Source organism: Aethalodelphis obliquidens, unplaced genomic scaffold, assembly GCF_003676395.1.
Source record: "Aethalodelphis obliquidens isolate GAN/ISIS:26980383/991018 unplaced genomic scaffold, ASM367639v1 scaffold7, whole genome shotgun sequence".
In the NCBI taxonomy this organism is placed as follows: Eukaryota; Metazoa; Chordata; class Mammalia; order Artiodactyla; family Delphinidae; genus Aethalodelphis; species Aethalodelphis obliquidens.
In genome coordinates, this window is record NW_020837951.1 from 36,646,158 (window position 1) to 36,664,760 (window position 18,603).

Consider the following 18,603-nt stretch of genomic DNA (forward strand, 5'->3'; position numbering starts at 1 on the left):
CATGGCCCTGAAAGCTTCATCCTTCCAAAGACTTGTGATTAGATTGGCCTCCTGGGATAAAACAGGATGATTTCCCCATCTAAAGGTCCTTAACTTAATCACGTTAACAATTTTATCAGGTAAAGTAACCTATACTGTCCACGGGTTCTGAGGATTAGATTGTGAACATTTGGGGGAGGCCATTTTTCTGCCTGTCACATGCTATCTGTAGATTAGGACCTCCTGGAGTCAGTCAGTGGGTTAAGGTAATGAAGATGGACAGAACCTGACTTTCAGAGTCTCAGGAGACTTCCTTGACTTCCTGATGTTGGCTGGACTTCACGAAAGTTTATACAGATGAGCCCCTTTTTAAAAAAAAAAAAAATTTACTTCACTGCACCAGGTATTACTTGCAGCATGAGGGATCTAGTTTCGTGACCAAGGATTGAACCTGGGTCTCCTGCATCAGGAGTGTGGAGTCTTAGCCACTGAACCACCAGGGAAGTCCCTAGATGAGCCCCTTTCCACACAGCACATTCTTTTCCGAGGCCCTCATAGCTGGGCTCCCTCCTCTTGTTTACTGTAGAACCACTCCCTGAAATAAGCATGGAGGGGTCAGGAGAGGGCAAGAAATGGGCTTTGGTGTTTGTCCTCTAGGATCTCAGATGAAATTATGATCCTGGAAAAGCTGAAATGTACAGCACTGGCCCCTCAGCTCTGAGAAGCCCCCAGGCATTCCTGACATTTGGGTAGGTGAGGTGCAGCTCAGAGTTACAGCTGTCCTTTCTGATGTCCAGCCTCGAAAGGAAATGTACATGTCAATATCGCAAAGACCCCATGTGGGACACATGGGGAAGGAGACGTACTCTGCTCTCATATCTTCTTCACAAAAGAAGGCCACACGATGGTCTAGGACTGAGGGAATGCGGAGTGTCATAAGGAGATGTGTATCCATCACCAAAAGAGCTAAAGAGGACAGAAACACAGACCGGCTGGCCTAAGACATCCAAGGCATTGTGGGCGTGCAGTTTAGCTCATCCAGTCCCATTTGGGCACCCTCCCTCCTAAAGCCTCCCTGAGGGTCGAGTTAGGCAGCATGCCCATTGATTCCTTTTTTGAGCACACACTCATTTGAAGATGGGTTTTGGCATTTTACCTGGCATCCAGGCCCTGTTGCACACGGGTTCTGAAAACTGGGACATTATCTCCAGTTTACAGAATTCCTGCAAGTGTTCCTGCAATTGATTCACACACACGCTGTCCCTACGCCCCATGCCCTGTGCACCACAGGTACCAGTACCCTGACCACGCCCCCTCACTCCTGCCACCAGCTGCTCTATGCACTCCCACTCACTCTCACAGGCCCCTGAGCCCCCCAGGGAGTCACCAGCACACGCCACTCTCACTGTCTGGGAGAGGGGGCTGGGGTGTTGGAAACTTTAATCAAGCAGGGACGGTTAACAGTTGCAGGGACACCCTAGGAAAGACTGAGCCTTCAAAAGGATGTACTTATGGACTCTGTCCCCATGACCTTTTAAGACTTATGAAAATGACCTGTCATTTCCCGCCATGGGAAAAAACCACAGCCATCACATGCACCCTTCAGGCCCCAGAATCCTCCATGCTTAACCCTCCAGGCAGGCTTGGGCAGAGATGCTCGCTTCTCACAGATGCCCCAACAGACTGCAGAGACCTGGGGATGCGGGTGCATGCTTGCACACTCACACCCATGTGGATGTCTGCCTCTCCCCCCGACACGTTTCTCAGGTGATAAATGTGTTCTTCTGTGTCAGTGGGAACTTTTTCTGGGCAGGCTGGGTGACACTGTTGGGCAGAGCTCTCATCAGACCCATAGGCCTATCACCCCTCCACACACCACTAACCATACACTACGAGCTGCTAGCATGGGGGGAGGACCTCTTTCTCCTTCCTTTTTCCCCCCTGCAGCTGCGGGTTGGGGGAAGGGTTCTGAGGGGGAGGATGTCACCGACTCAAGGTGGGTTTTTCCCACCTCCATACCTTGTCTTGCCCCAGCCTCTTCTCACCCGCAGTGAGCCCTTGGGGGATCACATTCTGATAAAAAGAACTTTAGGGAGCCCTCTGCACCTCTGCTCAGCACGCACACCCTCCCCCCGTTTCCTCTCCTCCATCAGCCAGGCCTCTCAGTCCCTGGTCTTCCTCCACAAATGCCCCCTTTTTCACTGGGGCTGGGAGTAAAGGGACAGTTAGTTTCTGCTGTATAACAAAGTGAATCAGCTATACCTATACATATGTCCCCATATCTCCTCCCTCTTGCGCCTCCCTCCCACCCTGCCTATCCCACCCCTCTAGGTGGTCACAAAGCACCGAGCTGATCTCTCTGTGCTATGCGGCTGCTTCCCACTAGCTATCCATTTTACATTTGGTAGTGTATATATGTCCATGCCACTCTCTCACTTCGTCCCAGCTTACCATTCCTCCTCCCCGTGTCCTCAAGTCCATTCTCTACGTCTGCGTCTTTATTCCTGTCCTGCCCCTAGGTTCTTCAGAACCATTTTTTTTTTTTTTAGATTCCATATATATGTGTTAGCATACGGTATTGGTTTTTCTCTTTCTGACTTACTTCACTCTGTATGACAGACTCTAGGTCCACCTGAGGGACTTGTTAACGAAAGAATTTTACTAGGAAAGTACAAGAGAAGCCAAAACCGAACCAAGAAGAAAGCAAAACCTTGGCTGGTCCAGAGTCTGCCCGCTCAGAACCCAGCCCTGCTCTTTGCCTCCCCTCTGAGAAGCTGCAGTCCATCTTCATCCCCATGCAAGTCCTTTGCTCATCTGCTCCCTGACCCCCAACAAGGTGCATGAATAGTCAGTGCTGAAGGTTTTTCCAGAGGCACACAAACTGTGGTGTCCCTCACCCTCACCCTCAGCCCGGGCTTTCCCAGAGCTTCTGCCTCTTGGACTCAGCTTGCTGGGTTTGGCTCAGATACTGGAACACAGGGGTCACGTCAGTCTGCCAGAAGGCAGGATGGGACAAGGAAGAGGCTGACTGGCCACAGGTGTGATCATTAGGGCAACAAAGGTGGAGGAGGCCAGGGAAAGGCTGTGAAGCGAGAGTCTGGGGGTGTTTACACAGGACAGTCAGTTTGGTCCCAGATACTCTGCATCCTCCAAAGCGTTGCCTCATTCCCAGGAAAGGCTTTGGACTGAGAACTTCTCTGTGTGTGGGATTCTCAGCAGCTCTGTAGCACTACAGTAGAAGGGGAGCCGGGCCCACCCGGAAAGCCCCCAAACTGATGGAGAGAAAAGTCCCACCAAGTCAGGGACCCCCCTTCTGGGAACTCATATCTACTGGGAACCTCAGGATGAGGAGGAGGTAGGGCTCCACACTAGGACCCCTCAATCTGATGGGGAGGATGAAGCCCCACCCTGGAGCAACGATTAGGGAGATCCTCTTTGGTCAGTTGAGCACAAAAGAGCTCTGACTGCACACAGAAAGCCCGTGGACTGGGCAGCCAGGAAAGAAGCTTGGAGCAAATCAGGGTAGTTGATGAGGGTGGGCATTCGGAGCCCAGCACTGTCAAGGTGGGTCTGGGATGCATGAAGGAGGAGCACAGGCAAGACACAGGGACAGGCCTGAGTATTGGTTCTGTGACACCCCCCAGCCCTGAACCCCATGCTCTGGACCTCAGGTTCCCCTCCCCTGCCCCTCTGGCTGGGGCTCAGGGATGCCGTCTGCTTCACTGAACCCATCTGTCTGAGACTGGGTCACATCTTCCTCTTTTGTGACTGGAAGTCACAGGGCAAAGCACTAAGCTGTGCAGTCACGCAGGGAACACAGAGCCTAAGAGTGTGAAGGGACAGAGGGGAGAGTGGCAAGAAAGCCTGGAGCCAGTGGAAGAGGAGGGAGGCGAGTGGGAGCAGAGGTGCTCAGGACCATGGCTGAGGCCATCACCTATGCAGACCTGCGATTTGTGAAGGCTCCCCTGAAGAAGAGCATCTCCAGCCGCCTAGGACAAGGTAAGGGTGGGTAAGGTGTCTCCTTGATTCTGCATCTCCATCCTCCTTGAAGACCCCACTCCCACCCCAGAGACCCCAATCCTGACGCCACCTTTTCTCTCCTCTCCAGACCCAGAGGCTGATGAAGACGGAGAACTCACCTATGAGAATGTTCAAGTGCCCCCAGGCCCAGGAGGACCCTCAAACTTGGCTTCCGCTGGATTAGGGGACAAAGCAGGTCTGGAGAGCCCAGGGGATGTGTGTTTATGGGGGACTGTGTCTTGCGCTGGGGAGTCCACAGCATTCTTGGGAGGACAATACCCTTGGAGAAAGGCTGGGGATTCTCAGGAAGAGAATGAGCACCAATTATGGGAGCTAAGGAAGAATAAAGCTCCCAGCGGGTAAGGTGGAGATCCCGGTGGGGAGCTAGGGCTCCACGGAGGGATCAGGGCAGCCCTGTTGGGGAGCTGAGCGCGCGTGGGAAGTGGGGAGTCCCGGGAGAGAGAAGAGAGGGGAGGGGGGAGGGGGGAGAGCACTCCCGGGGAGAGGGTTTTGGCAGGCAGACGAGGGCCCCCAGAGTAAAAGATAAAGGGAGACCCAGGAGGGCGATAGAGGGTCCCCAGGGAAAGGATAAGGTAAGACCCAGGAGGGACACGAGAGTCCCAGGGGAGATACGGAACTCCGGAGAGCGCTAAGGGTGTCCCAGAGCAGTGGCAGAAGGCACCTTAGGACAGACTGGGGTCTCGGCGCGGTGGAGGGGGTGAGTAGGGTGGGGAGAAGGGGTATTTCCTGGCTTTCCCACCTTCAAACTTGAGTCGATCCCTTCCGCAGGGGTCCAGTCGGAGCAGCCAACTGCCGCCTGGAGCCCCGTGACGTCACCAGCTGCCGGGCGGATTCTTCCCTGTAAGTAACTGGTCCTCCCCGCCCCGCGCGCGCCACCCGCTGCCCAGCTCGTCTCGGGCCAGCGAGTGGGGGCGGGGCGCGGCCTCGGGCTGGGCAGCCCTCCCCCACCAGGCCCCCCGGGGTGGTCGCGGAGTCAGGTGCTGGCACCGGTCCCCGCGGGAGGTGGTGCTGGGCCCCGCGGTGTGCAGGTCTGGCCCACGGATTGAGCCCGGGGCGCAGCCCTCCGGTCAGCCCGGGCAGCCCCGTGACACCCTCCCCTGCCTCTTTCACCCTCATCCTTAGATCTTTCCGACGCATCGACCCAGATCGTCTGCCCCCTTCCCCCTTACTATGGTCCCCATTCACGTACCCACCTCTCGGGTCTCCGTCTGAGATTTAGTTCCCCGTCCTACCAGGTAGTGCCCCTCAGTCCTTACCGGTAACAATCCCCAGCCCTTATTCCGGAACACCTTACCTCCACCACCTGCGGAAACTCTGCCAGACAGAAACCACCACGCGTGCTCCAAGTCCTCTGCGGGATGCTCCTTCCCGTGAATCTCCTCCACCCACACCCACTCAGTCTATCAACTTTCGTGGGGCTCACGGCCCCCCAAACCACTGTCTCCCTAAGGCCAAGCATCCTACGTGCAGTACCTCTTCCTGGGCCTGCTCCTCACCTGCCTGCTGTTAGGGGTGGCTGCCATCTGCCTGGGAGTGCACTGTGAGTATGGCTGCCCCCCATTTCCCATTGCCCCCAGACAACGTTCTCCCCCACTCTCCCCAACAGCTGCCCTGCCTAGCAGGGCCCGGAATCACTACCACCACATCTTCAGCTTTCGTCTGGCTTCCAGCCAGGTCTGTTTCAGAGTGCCGTGACTTCCTAAATTGTCCTCACCTAATCCAGTACCTCCTTAAGCTTCAGGCAGTCAGATCTTATATTCCATTCCAGCCTGTTATGCAGAAAGTTGCAAGAAGCAGCAAAAGGACTGATGCTGAAGCCTCAGGGCACCAGAGCATGGCTGAAGATGTCCTCCAAATCTCTCTTTATGGCCAAACAGATTTCCAGGTGTCTCAGCAGCTCCAGCAGATGAACAGGGTTCTGGAAGCCACTAACAGCACCCTGAGGCAGCAGCTGCGCCAAAAGATAACCCAGCTGGGGCAGAGGGAAGAGGATTTGCAGGGGTCCAGGACGGAGCTGGCCCAGAGTCAGGAAAGACTACAGGTGGAACAGAAGGTTGGCCAGGCTACCAAAGAGCAGTTGCAGGCCTGCCAGTCAGATGGGGAGAAGACAAAAGAGGCCTTGAGAAATAAGGAGATACAAAGGATGAACTTGGAGCAGAGGCTGAGCAGCGTGCAGGACACACTGAAGCCCTTCTTCACATGCCCCTCACCAGGTATCTGCTCTGGGAAAGGGGAGATGGTAGGACCTGCCATGAAGGATGGATTGAAGTGAGGGGTCTATCTATCTATTAGGAAGCCACTGAGTTGTTCAGGAAAGGGGTAATGAACCAGAGTGCTGGCTGACATGACCTGTGCAGCCTGGGCCAACAGGGCGAAGGATCTAGCTGCATACTGGTTTTAGGGAGGGCTCACCCAGCTCTAAGGCTGATCCTGTAGGGGAGAAGAGGGTGGTAGCCAGCAGTGCAAATGACACTGTCCAAAGCAGCAAACTCAGGGCTCACCTGGCTTGACATCAGTGTCAAGGATCTGGGAACCCCCTGAATTTGGATGTGAAATTGATTGTTCGCATGTTTTTCTAAAAAGAGGACCTGTAGCTTTAATTAATTCTCTCTACATCTGAGATTCCCCAAAAGATTAAGAATTACTGATGGATGAGGTACAGTCTGGGGCTGGGGCAAGGCAGCTGAAGCTCTCGCAATGAGGTGGGCAGGGATGTTGTAGGACAGGGAATTAGGGTGGAATGCTCATCCCTTTTGAAAGGAGGAGTCCAGCCCGTGTGTGGGGATGAGGGAGGGGGACACATAGAAGGTCTGCCAAAGTTGGCTGAGGTTGAGGCAGGGTCCCCAGCCCAACGGGACTGGAATGTCCATGGACTGGTTGTCTAGAGGTTAGGCTCTGTCTAGCTCAGGGGCATCTGGCTACTCCCCCAAGGCTTAAAACAGAGAGGTTATGTACAGACACCCCCAGCCCTCATTTCTTTAACCTTCTCATTCTCTACAAGCCTCAGTTCCATGACAGTGCTGCCCCCTCCTTCCCCACAGCTGAACCCTAGACCTCAGCATCCCAAGCTGCTCTTCCGCTGAAAGGATGGCTTCGGGTCTTCACTCTGACCACAGCTGGCCCTCTATAGGCTTTCCACACACTTCTTCTTCAACCTCACGGAGGCCTCCAACCTGCTGGCTCCCCTGTTTCCTCCCTTCCCATCAGCCATCACCTGTCTTCACTTCTCTCTCTACCCATCTTGGATTTGGGGGCCCATCACTTCAGCCAACCCACTCACTCCTCGGCTCCATTGTCCTGGATGAATGCACATGCCTGCACCCAGGGGTGACAAGCTGTGCAGTCATTCTGCTCGGTGCCACAGATCTCTAGTCTCAACTTCAGCTGGGGCCCCAGCACTGCCTGCCTTGGCAAATCTGCAGTGGTCGGCTGGCTCTCTGTACCCTACTACCCTCTCTCTCACTCTCAGCAAATGCCCTCCTCTGTCAGAGAGGAACACCCTCTATTTTTCATCAACAAATCTATATATCCATTTGCATTTTTCTCCATCTTCATGTCTTGCAAGGATAACTGCAACAGCTTGCTGAATGTTTTTCCTAAACGTCCCCCCTCCAAATCCACTTTTCATGTTGCAGCCAGAGTAATCCTTTAAAAACAAAAATCTGATCATGTCATCCCAGTTAAGATCATGTCATTTCACTTAATTAATTACATCAAAAGTTACGGAATACATACTATATGTCTAGCACTGTACCCAGGCACTTGGGATACAACCAGAGTACAAAATGCTTCAGTGTAAAACCCTACATTGACTTTCTCTTGCTCATAATATAAAAATAAAAAAATCCTCAACCTGGCCTCCAAGGCCCCTGCCTACCTTTCAGCATGCTGCTTGTCCCCTCGCCCTCGTCCATTTGGCCACACCGACTTCTTTTTATTCCTTTAAGTTGCTGTTAGACAGTAACCTAAGGCGGTAGCTGGGTGGGGATGAGAAAACGTAGACAGAAGAGAGGGAGCTGGAGGAGAAGGAATGACTTTTGAGTGATGGAGGTAGGACAGATGGGACGAAGCAACGGAGGGAGGTGGGTTGGGATCAGGAGCATAGACTGGGGTGCGGGATGTTAAAGAAAGAGGAGGTTTATTTCTGACAGATAGTCAGGAAAAGAGGAACGGAGAAGAGACAAATTTTTAGGTGGAGAGGAGGAAAATGGAGAGAGTTCACACGTCAAGTGTCTGAATTTCAGCAAAGCAGGCAGCAAGGTTGTCTACTTGTGGAAGAGTGGAGGGGAAGGTGGTGGCTAGCCACTTGAGGAGTGTGGGAAAGTTTGAATATGCAGTGAGAAATGCTTTAGGGAGCCAATGAGATGAATGGGAGGCCTATTGAACACTTGTTTATCGGGGGCCCAGGTGAAGTTAGCCAAAATGGGGGAGTAAACGGCAATTGTTCAGAAATTGGGGATAGTACCACCAGTCCTTTTCAAATAAGCCTCCTATATTTTAAGGAGTAAAGTTGTTGAATGTTAAAGGATTTTACTAAGTATGCACAGATATGGCATTTCCAGGGAAGGCAAGAAAGAAAGATTGCAAAGATTAAGGACCAGAAGTCAGTGAAGGCACTGAGGTTCGACCCCAGGGAACATTGTCAGCAACCAGATTGCTGAGTATTCACTTCATCCCAAGTGTTGAGATCTCCCTCCTGGGTCTGGGCAGTGCTGCCACACTCTTTCTTCTTTTTAGATTCCTGCTGTCCCTTGGGATGGATACCGAATGAGAGGAGGTGCTTTTACATCTCAATTACTAAGAGAAATTGGGAGGACAGCCAAAGGCATTGTAAATCTCTGTCCTCTGAACTGGCCAAAATCAGCGACCCGTCTTATTCATATGGAGTAAGAAAACCCCTATTCAAAGACGGTATGGGTATTGTTGGGTAAAGGGACACGTGTCATCAATCAGGGATGGCAGTGCACACAGGGCGTGCGTCCCTTTTCCATGCAGCTTCTCAGCACAGTGCTCCAGATGGCCCTATTAACTGATTAGGGTTGGCGTGAGAGTTGAAACTTAACGAGCCATCTTTACGTTAACCTGTTTCTCATCTCAGCTTTCTGGTCAGCTCTGGGCTGCTGAACGGGTTCTTTGACTCTCATGGCCTCTCAGGCAGACAGGTTCCATACCTGGTGGGCTGGATTGTAGGGATTGGTTCCTTGTGACCAGAACAGCCCACAGAATGACTCTTCTTCGAAGGCTGGCAGAAATTCTTACCCAGCATGTGTGTGTGCGTGTGCCTGCGCGCATGCACGCACGTGAACTGAAGGGTCAGCCTGCATCTGCAGGGTGGCACTTGAAGGATGCGGGGATGGTCACTGATGAGCCGATGTCATGCACCAAGGTCAGGCACAGTCCTCTTGCCAAAGCTCATAGCCTCTCTAGTGTTCATTTTCTTCCATCAGCCCAGGTGCCCTCCTCCCGACACCCCCTCCCTCCTCCTATTCCAATATTTCCCATCACTCCTCACACACCTCTGGTCTCTCCGAATCTCCCTTCAGTCTTATTATGCCAGAAGCTTACGTAAGGTGTTGGCACAAGGTGGTTCAGCTGAATCATACTGGATTGACTTCAGAAATCAGTTCTGGCAGTGGAGTGATGGTACAAGATACAATGGGTAAGTTTGTTAGGACTTTTGGGCAACAAAAATCCTCTATAATCCCTTCATAAAGACACAGTAATGAGATCTCCCTCCAGGTCCTACTCTCAAAACTTTTTCACAAATCAATGTTATAATTGCCCATTTGTCCACTTCTTCTATTTGATTAATAACAGGCAGGCTTGCTTTCTATTCTATCCCCAGTACCTAGCCGTCCCTGGCACGTGATTTAAAAAAAAAAAAAAATTACCAGTTTGGGACCTATGTCATCTTTCTCTCAGGGGGCTAAGTTGAGGATTTAGCTAGGGCTTCACAGCTGGTAAAGAACCCCGGCCTTCTAACTTATCAGTCCAGACAAGGCTACCCAAACTGAGGTTGTACTTTTTTAGTCAAGGCCACTTGGTATACCAGAGTTGCCCCAGGGAAGTGAGAAAGGAAGCAATGGGGTAACTTTGAGAATCAACCCCAGGGACCCTGAAACAGGGAGTTACCTAACTGGAGTTTCCATCTTTAGGACCTTGGGTGACATTTTCCCCTCCCTGGTCCTCTAGCCTCTTCGGGTTGGGGTCCAGACACCTGTACCTGAACCATCCCACACACGGCTTTAGGTAGGCAGGGTGAGTTAGGACTTGGGTTAGGTTTGTGCAGGGCAAGAGAAGGGAGGATGGGATAGGAGGGGGCCAGAACTTATTCCAGTGCTACATCACCACCCTTTATTATAGTCAAAGCCAAAGATGTACCAAGGTAGATGGCGATTGGCGGGCAAGTCTGAAGGTAGAGGACTGTTATTCTTCTCTTCCCTCCATCTGTGAGCTGGAAGCTTTCAGGTATCCAGATGCGGACCGCTCTTTGCACTGAGCTGGGTAAGTGTCGGGGATGGGACTGAGGCGTGGGAGTCCGGGGGCAGAGGGTCTCAGGGCAGGGGCCCAGAGGCCAGGGGGAAAACTTGTTCCTCTAAGTGACAGCCATGTCCACAGCCTCCAGGCTGTGCTTATGTAAGGGGGTGCTGGGCAGGGGAGGCTGGCTATGTGGCTGTCCAGGGAGTTGGGGAGGAGATGGGCTGAGCTGGATGAGGTTCTTAGGGACAGTCAACTGTGGAGCTCCCTGATGCTTTAATCCTCCAGATACTCACGCCAACAAGAGCCTAAGCTGTAGCCTGCAGGTCCTAAGATCCACCACCCTCCAGCGTGTCCTCACTCTGCCTGGACAGTGCCTGGCCAAGGGCTGATCCATGCCCAACATTTCTAGGCAAGCCTGCTGCCAATAGAGATCCTGTCCCAGAAACTGGACTGTTGCCAGGGAAAGTGTGAAGCAGCTTCTAGAAGAGATTTTGGCCTCCCCCAAAACCTCCCATAGTGGAATGGGTGGGGAGGGCGCACGGGCTGAGCGGATAGGGGCAGCCCGGAGCCAGCCAGGCAGTTTTATTGAAATATTTTTAAATAATTTGCACGTGTTAGTCTCGTGTGTCGGCAACGCTTTGTCTGGTTCAGTGATCCCCACGGGAGAGCAAGCTCAGGGGATGCAAAGGAAATGTTCTGTTCCTCACGTCCATGCCGAGGTTCCCCTCTACAGGGAGAAGAGCTGCTCAGCCCATCCGGGGCTGGCACAGTCCAGCATGTGCTCTCTGTCCTCACAGGGCATCCTGAAGGCCAAGGGTGGAGGCCGGAGACCACAGGCCCCACTGCTAAGAGCGTGCCCCAGGCAGCTGCAGGCTGGTTGTGGGTGGCTTGGCATGGTGCCCCCGGTGGCAGAGGAGACTGCCCGCCTCGCAGTTCAGGTTGCGGTAGCGGGCCACAGCTGGTGTGGGGCGGGGGCACATGGACAGGAAGCCAAAGCTGAAGGGGCTGAGGCAGCAGCCAGGGCAGGGCAGCCCCTCCTCGGACTCCCGGGGGGCTGACGGGGGCGGCGAGGGTTCTGTCCGCTCCAGGGCTGCTGCACGGGGCAGGCTATGCTGGGCCCGGTTCCAGGGCTCCCCAGCCCAGCCTTGTGGGGAGTTCACCACCACGGCTGGGGGGTTGTTGTTAAGGGGGGCTCCTGATCTAGGGGACCAGGGCTGGGAGGCTGAGGAACAAGTGCTGATGAAGTTGTCTGTGGCCACGGCCAGGGGCAGCTGGGGAGCTGGCCCCGGGGCTTCTGGCTCAGGGCTACTGCCCTCACACTCCATCTTCTCTTCAGCCGAGGGGCCCACAGCAAGAGGGCCAGGACCTGGCAGTGCTGTTTCCATACGTCGGGGAAGTTCAGGGGATGATGGTAGTGAGCGGCAGCGGCGGGCAGGTGTCCCAGGCTGGACCAAGGTCTCTGGAGTGGTCACCAAGGGCAGCTGGGTGGAGGGCACTGGTGATGGTGGTACAAGGGGTAGGGGGGCAACTGGCTTGCTGGGTGTGTCCAGGAGCTTGATCTTGCCACCTCTGAGGTCTTCCCGTAGTGAAAAGGGGTTGACTCGAGTCAGATTGTCCCCCCAGTTGGGGGGCGATTCTGGCGATGGGGGCAGGAAGAGGTCTGACCGGCTTCGGGAGAGCCGAGGGTCTGGCCTGGGAAGTGTGGCAGAGGGGCCCCCTCTTGGAACAGACCCTGTAGACAGAGAAGTCTGTGGTCACTGTTCTCAGCATTGATCATAGTTCCCTGAGGGTCTCATTCACCAGGAGGCTGGTGGAACTAGAGCTGAGAAAAGGGAGTCCCACAGGGTGCTTTGGAAAGAGGGAGATGTCCCCTCCAGCCCCCTTTACCTCTTCTTTCCTTGTTCCCCTCCCTCAGGCTCTAGAATTAGAAAACTATCTTCTCTGAGATATCCTCTCACCCCACTCCCGCCCCCAGGCTCCTCAACTAATAAAAACACTTAGTCTCCCCGGGTGATTCTGAGTTCTAAGGAAGAGAGAGGCAAAAGGACCCCAGTTGTGCTCACTTACCCTGACTGTGTGCCAGGGGAGCCCTGAGGAGGGGGGCTGGCTCAGGCAGCTGCTCCAGGATCCATTCCAGGTGCTGGGTGATTTCAGTGAAGGGAGCACGAGTGCTAGGTTCCATCTGATGGGGAGAGACGGGCAGCTTCACTCAGTGCTCCAGAAGAGGGTCCCTGAGTTTCCTCCTGTCATCTGGGCCGGCTGCCCTTGTCAGATGGTGGGTGGGGGTGGGGGCAGGGAGGGAGTGAGGCTCTTACACTGCAGCAGTGGATGGCCAGGAGCAGGAAGGGCAGTGGGCAGTCATCCCCTACCAGGGTTCGGAAAGCAGGCACATCCAGGCCGAAGTCCTGTGGGGACAGAGAGGAGGGGCCTCCAGGTCAGCCTTCCTCAAGTTCTCCTGCTGTCCCCCAGTCAGGACCTCAACCTCCAGGGAACCCTCCCTGGTTATGATGTGCCTAGTCTGGAGTTCCTCCTTTTAAACCTGGACGCATCATTCACCTCAGTACGGGGTAGGTAGTCAGGGTCCGCAGGTACTCGTGCGATGAGCTCACAGAGGACAATCCCAAAGGCAAAGACGTCGGCCTAGGGGTAGGAGCGAGTGTCAGGGGGAGGCATTGACAGTTTCATGTAAGAATTTTGTCAGAATACGTCAGAATTTGGGGGAGTCTTGACAGTTTTCATGTGTTGGAAGGGGTGTGAGGGGTAAAGGGGATCTTGGGGGTCTTCTGAATTATCTGGTAGGGTTGCTGAGGAACTTGGGTTGGAGCCTTATAAGAGTATCTCAAGGGTCTCTGGAAGGCCTTGGGGATCTGAAGAGTTGATATCTTACCTTCTCATCATACAGCTCACCCCGCAACACCTCTGGAGCCATCCAGTATGGGGAACCCACCACAGCCAACGGCTCCTTCCTTGCCCCTTCCCTGCAGGGGCAGGGGCAGAGTGGTCAGGAACATCCTACTCAGACACCCTCCCCAAACAAAAGGGGATGAGGTCAGCCCCCTCGCTACCCCAGGGGAAATGTCCCTGTGGGCTTCACTTAGATAAGGGGCATCTGGGAGATTTAGGGGGATGGGGCATTCACCTCACCTATACACAGGAATCTTTTCAGCCAGCCCAAAGTCGCCCACAACAGCTGTGAAGCCTCGGTCTTCCCGCCGGATCAGACAGTTCTGACATATACATATAGCATCCCCACATACCCATTACCTTCTGTTCTCTGATCTCCCAAAATGCACCCCAAGGACCCGTCACTCCAGAATAACCCCAACCCTCTCTGATCTCCCAGTTTTCCAACACACACCAATCTTGCAACATCATCCGTCACTCCAAACACAGCATGGTACCCAGTCCCTCAGAGCACTCCCCTCACCCCAGTCCCCCATTCTCCAGTGTCTTGCTGCCCCAACATCCTAATGCTGTCTATTATCCGCATTCCAATACCCACGGGCTAGTTACAATCTAATCTCAAATCCCCTTTCATGCCTCCACCCACCTGGCCAGCCTACCTTGGATGTGAGGTCTCGGTGGAATACACCTTTGGCATGCAGGTACCGCAGGCCGCGGGCGATGTCCAAAGCCAGGCGGAGCCTGACAGGCCAGGATAGGGGTTCGGGGGAGCTGAGCAGCTGTTCCAGGGTCCCCCCATTCATATACTGGGACATAGGGGTAGGAGAAGGGGAATGGATATCAAAGTTTCAGTCTGTTCTCTAGGTCTCCCACTTATAAGCCTGGGGACACTCAGGAGGATCACAAAGGTCAAGAGGGTGAGTCTGTGCCCTAGGGTCCCCCATTCATATCCTAAGGCTAGCATGTCCCACACAGGTGCACCTATTTAAATTTAAATTATTAAGTTTAAATAAAATTAAACATTCCGTTCCTGTCACACTAGCCACATTTCCAGTGCTCCTTAGCCACATGTGGCTAGTGGCTATGGTTTTGGACAGCACAGCTACAGAACATTTTTATCACTGCAGAAAGATCTGTTGGACAGCACCCTTCTAAAGGATAAAGAGGACTGGCACCAGCTGAGGCCTTTTATTTGTGGTTTGCCTGAAGGGAAGTTCAGGGAAGCCTCCCCCGGGTCCTGTTGCCTCTCATTACTCCTCTGTAGATGCACCAGGCCGCTGACTCTCTCTCCCCTTGGTGGTGGTTGTGGTGGAGTCCCCCCCTTCCTGGCCCATCCTCACCTCTGTAAGAGCGTGCAGCTGCCCTTGGTGCACACAGACCCCCATGAACCTGGAAGAGGATGGGAAAGATAGCAGTGTAGGCTGTAAGAGCCCCGGCCGCTCCACAGTTCCCACTTTTCCCGCGGGATCTTTCCCCTATCCCCCAGCAAGCTTCCCAGCAAGCGGCTGGGGCCGCTCACCTTAGAATGTTGGGGTGCCGGAGCCGGTTCATCAGCTGCACCTCCCGCAGCGTGTTTCCCCGGTTACTGGGGAGCCTGTTCATTTTCAGCACCATGACTTGCCCTGACTGTCGGTGCCGAACCTGGGGGCAGCAGGGGATGGCGAGTCCCGCGCAGGTCGGGCGGGTCGCCAGGGTCCGGGCCCCCTAGTTTCAGCCTGGCGTCGAAGTCTCGGTCCCGCCCCTCTGCCCTCTCTGCTGGTCCTACCTTGTAGACCTCAGAGAAGAAGCCGGCCCCGATCTTCTCGGCGCAGTGGAAATCGTCCACGCGCGCCAGGCTGGACACGGCGCTGCGGAGAGCCCGGTAGGAGGAGGGGCGGCCCCGGCCCGGGCCTCCGCCCGCGCCCCCGGGCCCCGGAGGACCCTCCCCCGGCGCCTCTCCGGGCCCGGGCCCTGGGCCCCGTAGTGGGGGCCGTTCCCCGGCCATGGCCGGGCCCCCAGCCCGGGGCCTGCCTCACATGGCAGGGTCCCCGGGGCCCGGGCAGGCCGCGCTCGCCATGGGAGCGGGCCCAGCCCGATCAGGGGCGCAGGGGCTCCCGCTCCCTCTCCCGCTCCCGCCCAGGAGAATGGAAGATACGCCGAAGATCCTGGGCCCGCCCCCGCCGCGCCGGCTTGCTGGGCCCGGGTGGACGCCGCTCCGCTCCGCTCCGCGCAGGGCCTGGGCCAGGGCCTGGGCCTGGGCCGGGCGGTGGCGGTGGCGCTCCCGGGCGCCGGCGGGCAGGCGGGCGGGCTCCCCACAGGCGGAGGCGGGCGGGCGGGCGGCGGCTGCTCAGCTTCGCCGCTGGGGCTCAGGCTCCGCGGCCTGCCGGGGCGGGGCTGAGCCGGGCCTCTGCTTAACTCCTTCGAGCCCGGCCTCCGGGCAGCGGCCACGCCCCCTCAGGTGCGCACCCCGCAACCCGAAGCCCTAGGCGAGTGGGTCTGCGACGTCGGGGTCAAATAAGTTCAGGCCTGAGCTGAATAACTGAAGGGAATTCAGGGCTGATTGTGCGTACGCGCAGCTCAAATGTCTTTTAGCTGCCCTGGGAATCCTTTCTCCCCTCCCTCCCTCAGGTCACTGTCGGTTGAGGGTCTGGCTCCGGAAGCCGCCAGATTCCTGGGCTCCAAGGACCGGCAGGGCAGAAAAGTAGACCACTCTGGCCCAGCTACAGTCGGAGGTAGCCCAGCAACCTACCCGCCTTCCCAGCCTCTGCCCTGGCCCAGCCTGCCCATTTCCCAGTTCTCGACCTTTACACCTTAAACCTCTGGACTCCCTGACACTTTCTACCTTCTCGGGCGGTTGTGATGCTCCGGAGCTGTAGTGAGCCCTTGGCCAGCCCATTCCGGGTGTGGCCCCGACTCCTTCTCACTCCATCCCGCCTCCCTTGAAAAAAGTTCAGATTCCAGAGCCTCTGTCAAGTGACCACCCAGCCTGTACCTTACTCTTACTATTTCGTCCCTCTCTCTCAAAAGAGAAGCCTCGACCTGTAGGGAAGCCCCTCTTTGCGCAAGATCCCACCCCTTGGCAAAACCCCGCCCCTCAAGGAGCTGTTCCCCTCGGAGACCCCTCTCTTTTTCAGTGAGACCTCTCCTCAGTATGGCACTGCCACCATCAGTGTGTACCAGAATCCCTCAGGGCGACACCCCTCCTTTGTGTGTTCCTCCTACCCAGTGAGACCCCACCTCTCAGAGTGACTCCACCAGTCATTGTGACCCCTCCTCTCGACGTGAGTCCGCCCCTCAGTGTGACCCCTCTAGGCAGGTACCGCCCGCATCACGTAGGAATCGGGTCTGGCCCCTCAGGCGGGAGGAGGACCTGCAACCAGCCTCTAAAGCGGTGCGGGGTCCTGAGTGCGCACGCAACGTTTCAGGACCCTGTGCGCTCGCCGTACCCAACGCTTTCGGTTCTCCGCTGGCTCCTCCCCCCCGGTCATCGGCGGAATAGCCAATCATCGTCGGGGATGGGTGACGTCACTCGATCCCGGCGACTGGGCTGGGTCTAGCGGTGGTGGGCGTCAGTGAGCCGCTTGCCACCTAGCGGCGGCGTGGAGGGAGGCAGGTGGGCCTCTGGAGTCAAACGGGCTGCGACAGAGCTTGAGGGAGCAAGGCTGAGTTCTTTTCAAGTATTCTAAAGTACTATATTTCTATTTCTGTGGTAAGCTAAAAGGAAAATTAATTGCACAGTCCGCGTCCGTGTGGGTGACCGCCTTCTGACAGAGTCCTGTCCCATGTTTGTAGAGAGTTAGAGTCTCAGCAAAACAAGCTCATTCATCACATTAAGTGTTAACATCTACAACTATGTAATTTGTAAGTTTGTTTTCTATAGTCGTATAAGATCTGTAAACATTAGGAATTTATGCCTCCTTTTGTTTAAGTAATAGAATAATTTAATCGACTCGTGTCTGACCCTTTACCCAAGTTTGAGAATATCTATAGCTGGTAATAGTAATTCTAAGCAGAGGAGCCAGGTTCCTGTTTTAGACAGATTATTGTGGTTGTATGGAGGCAGGGAGACTAATTAGGAAAGAGGTGCTGACAATGCTTCTGGTGAGGAGAGGATGAGGACTGAACTAGGGTAGGGATAATGGGGAAGGGGAGGAGGAAACAATCACCTAGAATGGGAAGACTTGATTGATCAGTATCCAAAGTCAGTCAGTCCTGTAGAGAGAAAGAGCATCAGCCAGGATAATTTTAAAGTTTCTAGCTTAGATGACTGAGTATCAACTGAGATAAAGAATCCAGGAGGAGGAAAGGTTGGGGGTGGGGGAGGTAGGTGATTGCCATGAACGAAGGGGTGATGTGATGGTAAAGAAAACTGAAGGTGGTTGCCATTATCCAAGTAGGGAAGGAGAGATAGGCTGACAATGGACTTCTAGGGAACACCAACAGTATTAAAGTGTGGGTGGATGAAGTCCATGAAGGAGACACAAGAAACATGCTGAAATATAGGAAGAGAATTTTTTTTTTGAGAGTGTGTAAAATTATTTAGAACAATAAAGCGTAAGTGTTTATAATGTAATTTCAAATTCAAACCTGTGTATGAAAGGGTCAGGATTTTACCTGTTTTAAGAAGTACACATACAGTATACACATCACATTTTACAACCTTTTTTATTTAACTAAAGTCATAATAAAACTGTTTAGAATAGAGTTGACACATTTACATTACAATATGCAAACTCCAGTCTATGACTGAACTAGCAATATATCTGTGTATCCATCTGAATGTCTGAATACTTTTCAAGTCCACTGATTTAAAAAATAGTGGCGGGACTTCCCTGGTGGTCCAGTGGTAAAGAATCCGCCTTCCAATGCAGGGGACGCGGGTTCCATCCCTGGTCAGGGAAGTGAGATCCCACATCTACAAGTACTGAGCCCACGCGCCCTGGAGCCCGTGCGCCACAACTAGAGAGAGAAAAACCTGCACGCCACAAGTAGAGAAGTAGAGAGAAGCATCTCAGCGAAGAGCCCACGCTGCAGTGAAAGATCCCGCATGCCTCAATGAAGACCCTGCGTGCCTCAACGAAGACCTGACACAGCCAAAACAAAAAACAAAACAAAAGAACACTGGTGGCAAGTGGAATCCAAGGAATGGAGAGTTTAGGAAAAGTGGAATAATGAACAGTATTAAATAGTGCAGAGGGGTGTGCTAAGATGAGTTTTAAA

At 54.3% G+C, this 18,603-nt stretch overlaps 2 protein-coding genes across 3 annotated transcripts; one reads left to right on the plus strand and one right to left on the minus strand.

The window, feature by feature from the left end:
• The first annotated feature begins 2,775 nt into the window (after positions 1 to 2,775).
• Positions 2,776 to 10,978, plus strand: CD72 (CD72 molecule). Its single transcript, XM_027105578.1, has 9 exons — positions 2,776 to 3,978; positions 4,088 to 4,195; positions 4,789 to 4,860; positions 5,471 to 5,560; positions 5,898 to 6,233; positions 8,758 to 8,906; positions 9,564 to 9,680; positions 10,376 to 10,524; positions 10,786 to 10,978. The coding sequence occupies exons 1-8, from the start codon at positions 3,897 to 3,899 to the stop codon at positions 10,517 to 10,519; spliced, it is 1,098 nt and encodes a 365-aa protein (XP_026961379.1). The 5' UTR covers positions 2,776 to 3,896; the 3' UTR covers positions 10,520 to 10,524; positions 10,786 to 10,978.
• Positions 10,979 to 11,049: 71 nt separating this feature from the next.
• TESK1 (testis associated actin remodelling kinase 1) lies at positions 11,050 to 16,784 on the minus strand. 2 transcript variants are annotated; one of them, XM_027105576.1, is made up of 10 exons: positions 15,170 to 16,784; positions 14,924 to 15,045; positions 14,745 to 14,793; positions 14,064 to 14,210; positions 13,645 to 13,727; positions 13,388 to 13,478; positions 13,057 to 13,140; positions 12,816 to 12,905; positions 12,568 to 12,682; positions 11,050 to 12,232 (listed from the first exon to the last, which is right to left on the minus strand). In XM_027105576.1, exons 1-10 carry the CDS (start codon positions 15,386 to 15,388, stop codon positions 11,346 to 11,348), a joined length of 1,887 nt encoding a protein of 628 aa, XP_026961377.1. In that variant the 5' UTR covers positions 15,389 to 16,784; the 3' UTR covers positions 11,050 to 11,345. The 2 variants fall into 2 exon arrangements, with proteins under 2 accessions (XP_026961377.1, XP_026961378.1); XM_027105577.1 differs by lacking the exons at positions 13,645 to 13,727; positions 14,745 to 14,793; positions 14,924 to 15,045; positions 15,170 to 16,784 and having other exon boundaries at positions 11,068 to 12,232; positions 14,064 to 14,203.
• Positions 16,785 to 18,603: the final 1,819 nt, after the last annotated feature.

Bases quoted from the DNA above. Each gene is read 5' to 3' on its own strand.
- TESK1 (XM_027105576.1), bottom strand. From the start codon at position 15,388: ATGGCCGGGGAACGGCCCCCACTACGGGGCCCAGGGCCCGGGCCCGGA. The intron at 13,728-14,063 runs GTAGGCTGGCCA...TGTATATGTCAG, and splicing joins ACCGAGACCTCACATCCAAG to AACTGTCTGATCCGGCGGGA. The intron at 12,233-12,567 runs GTAAGTGAGCAC...CTCTGTCTACAG, and splicing joins TCCCCTGGCACACAGTCAGG to GGTCTGTTCCAAGAGGGGGC.
- CD72 (XM_027105578.1), top strand. From the start codon at position 3,897: ATGGCTGAGGCCATCACCTATGCAGACCTGCGATTTGTGAAGGCTCCC. The intron at 6,234-8,757 runs GTATCTGCTCTG...TCTTCTTTTTAG, and splicing joins CTTCACATGCCCCTCACCAG to ATTCCTGCTGTCCCTTGGGA. The intron at 9,681-10,375 runs TAAGTTTGTTAG...ATCACCACCCTT, and splicing joins ATGGTACAAGATACAATGGG to TATTATAGTCAAAGCCAAAG.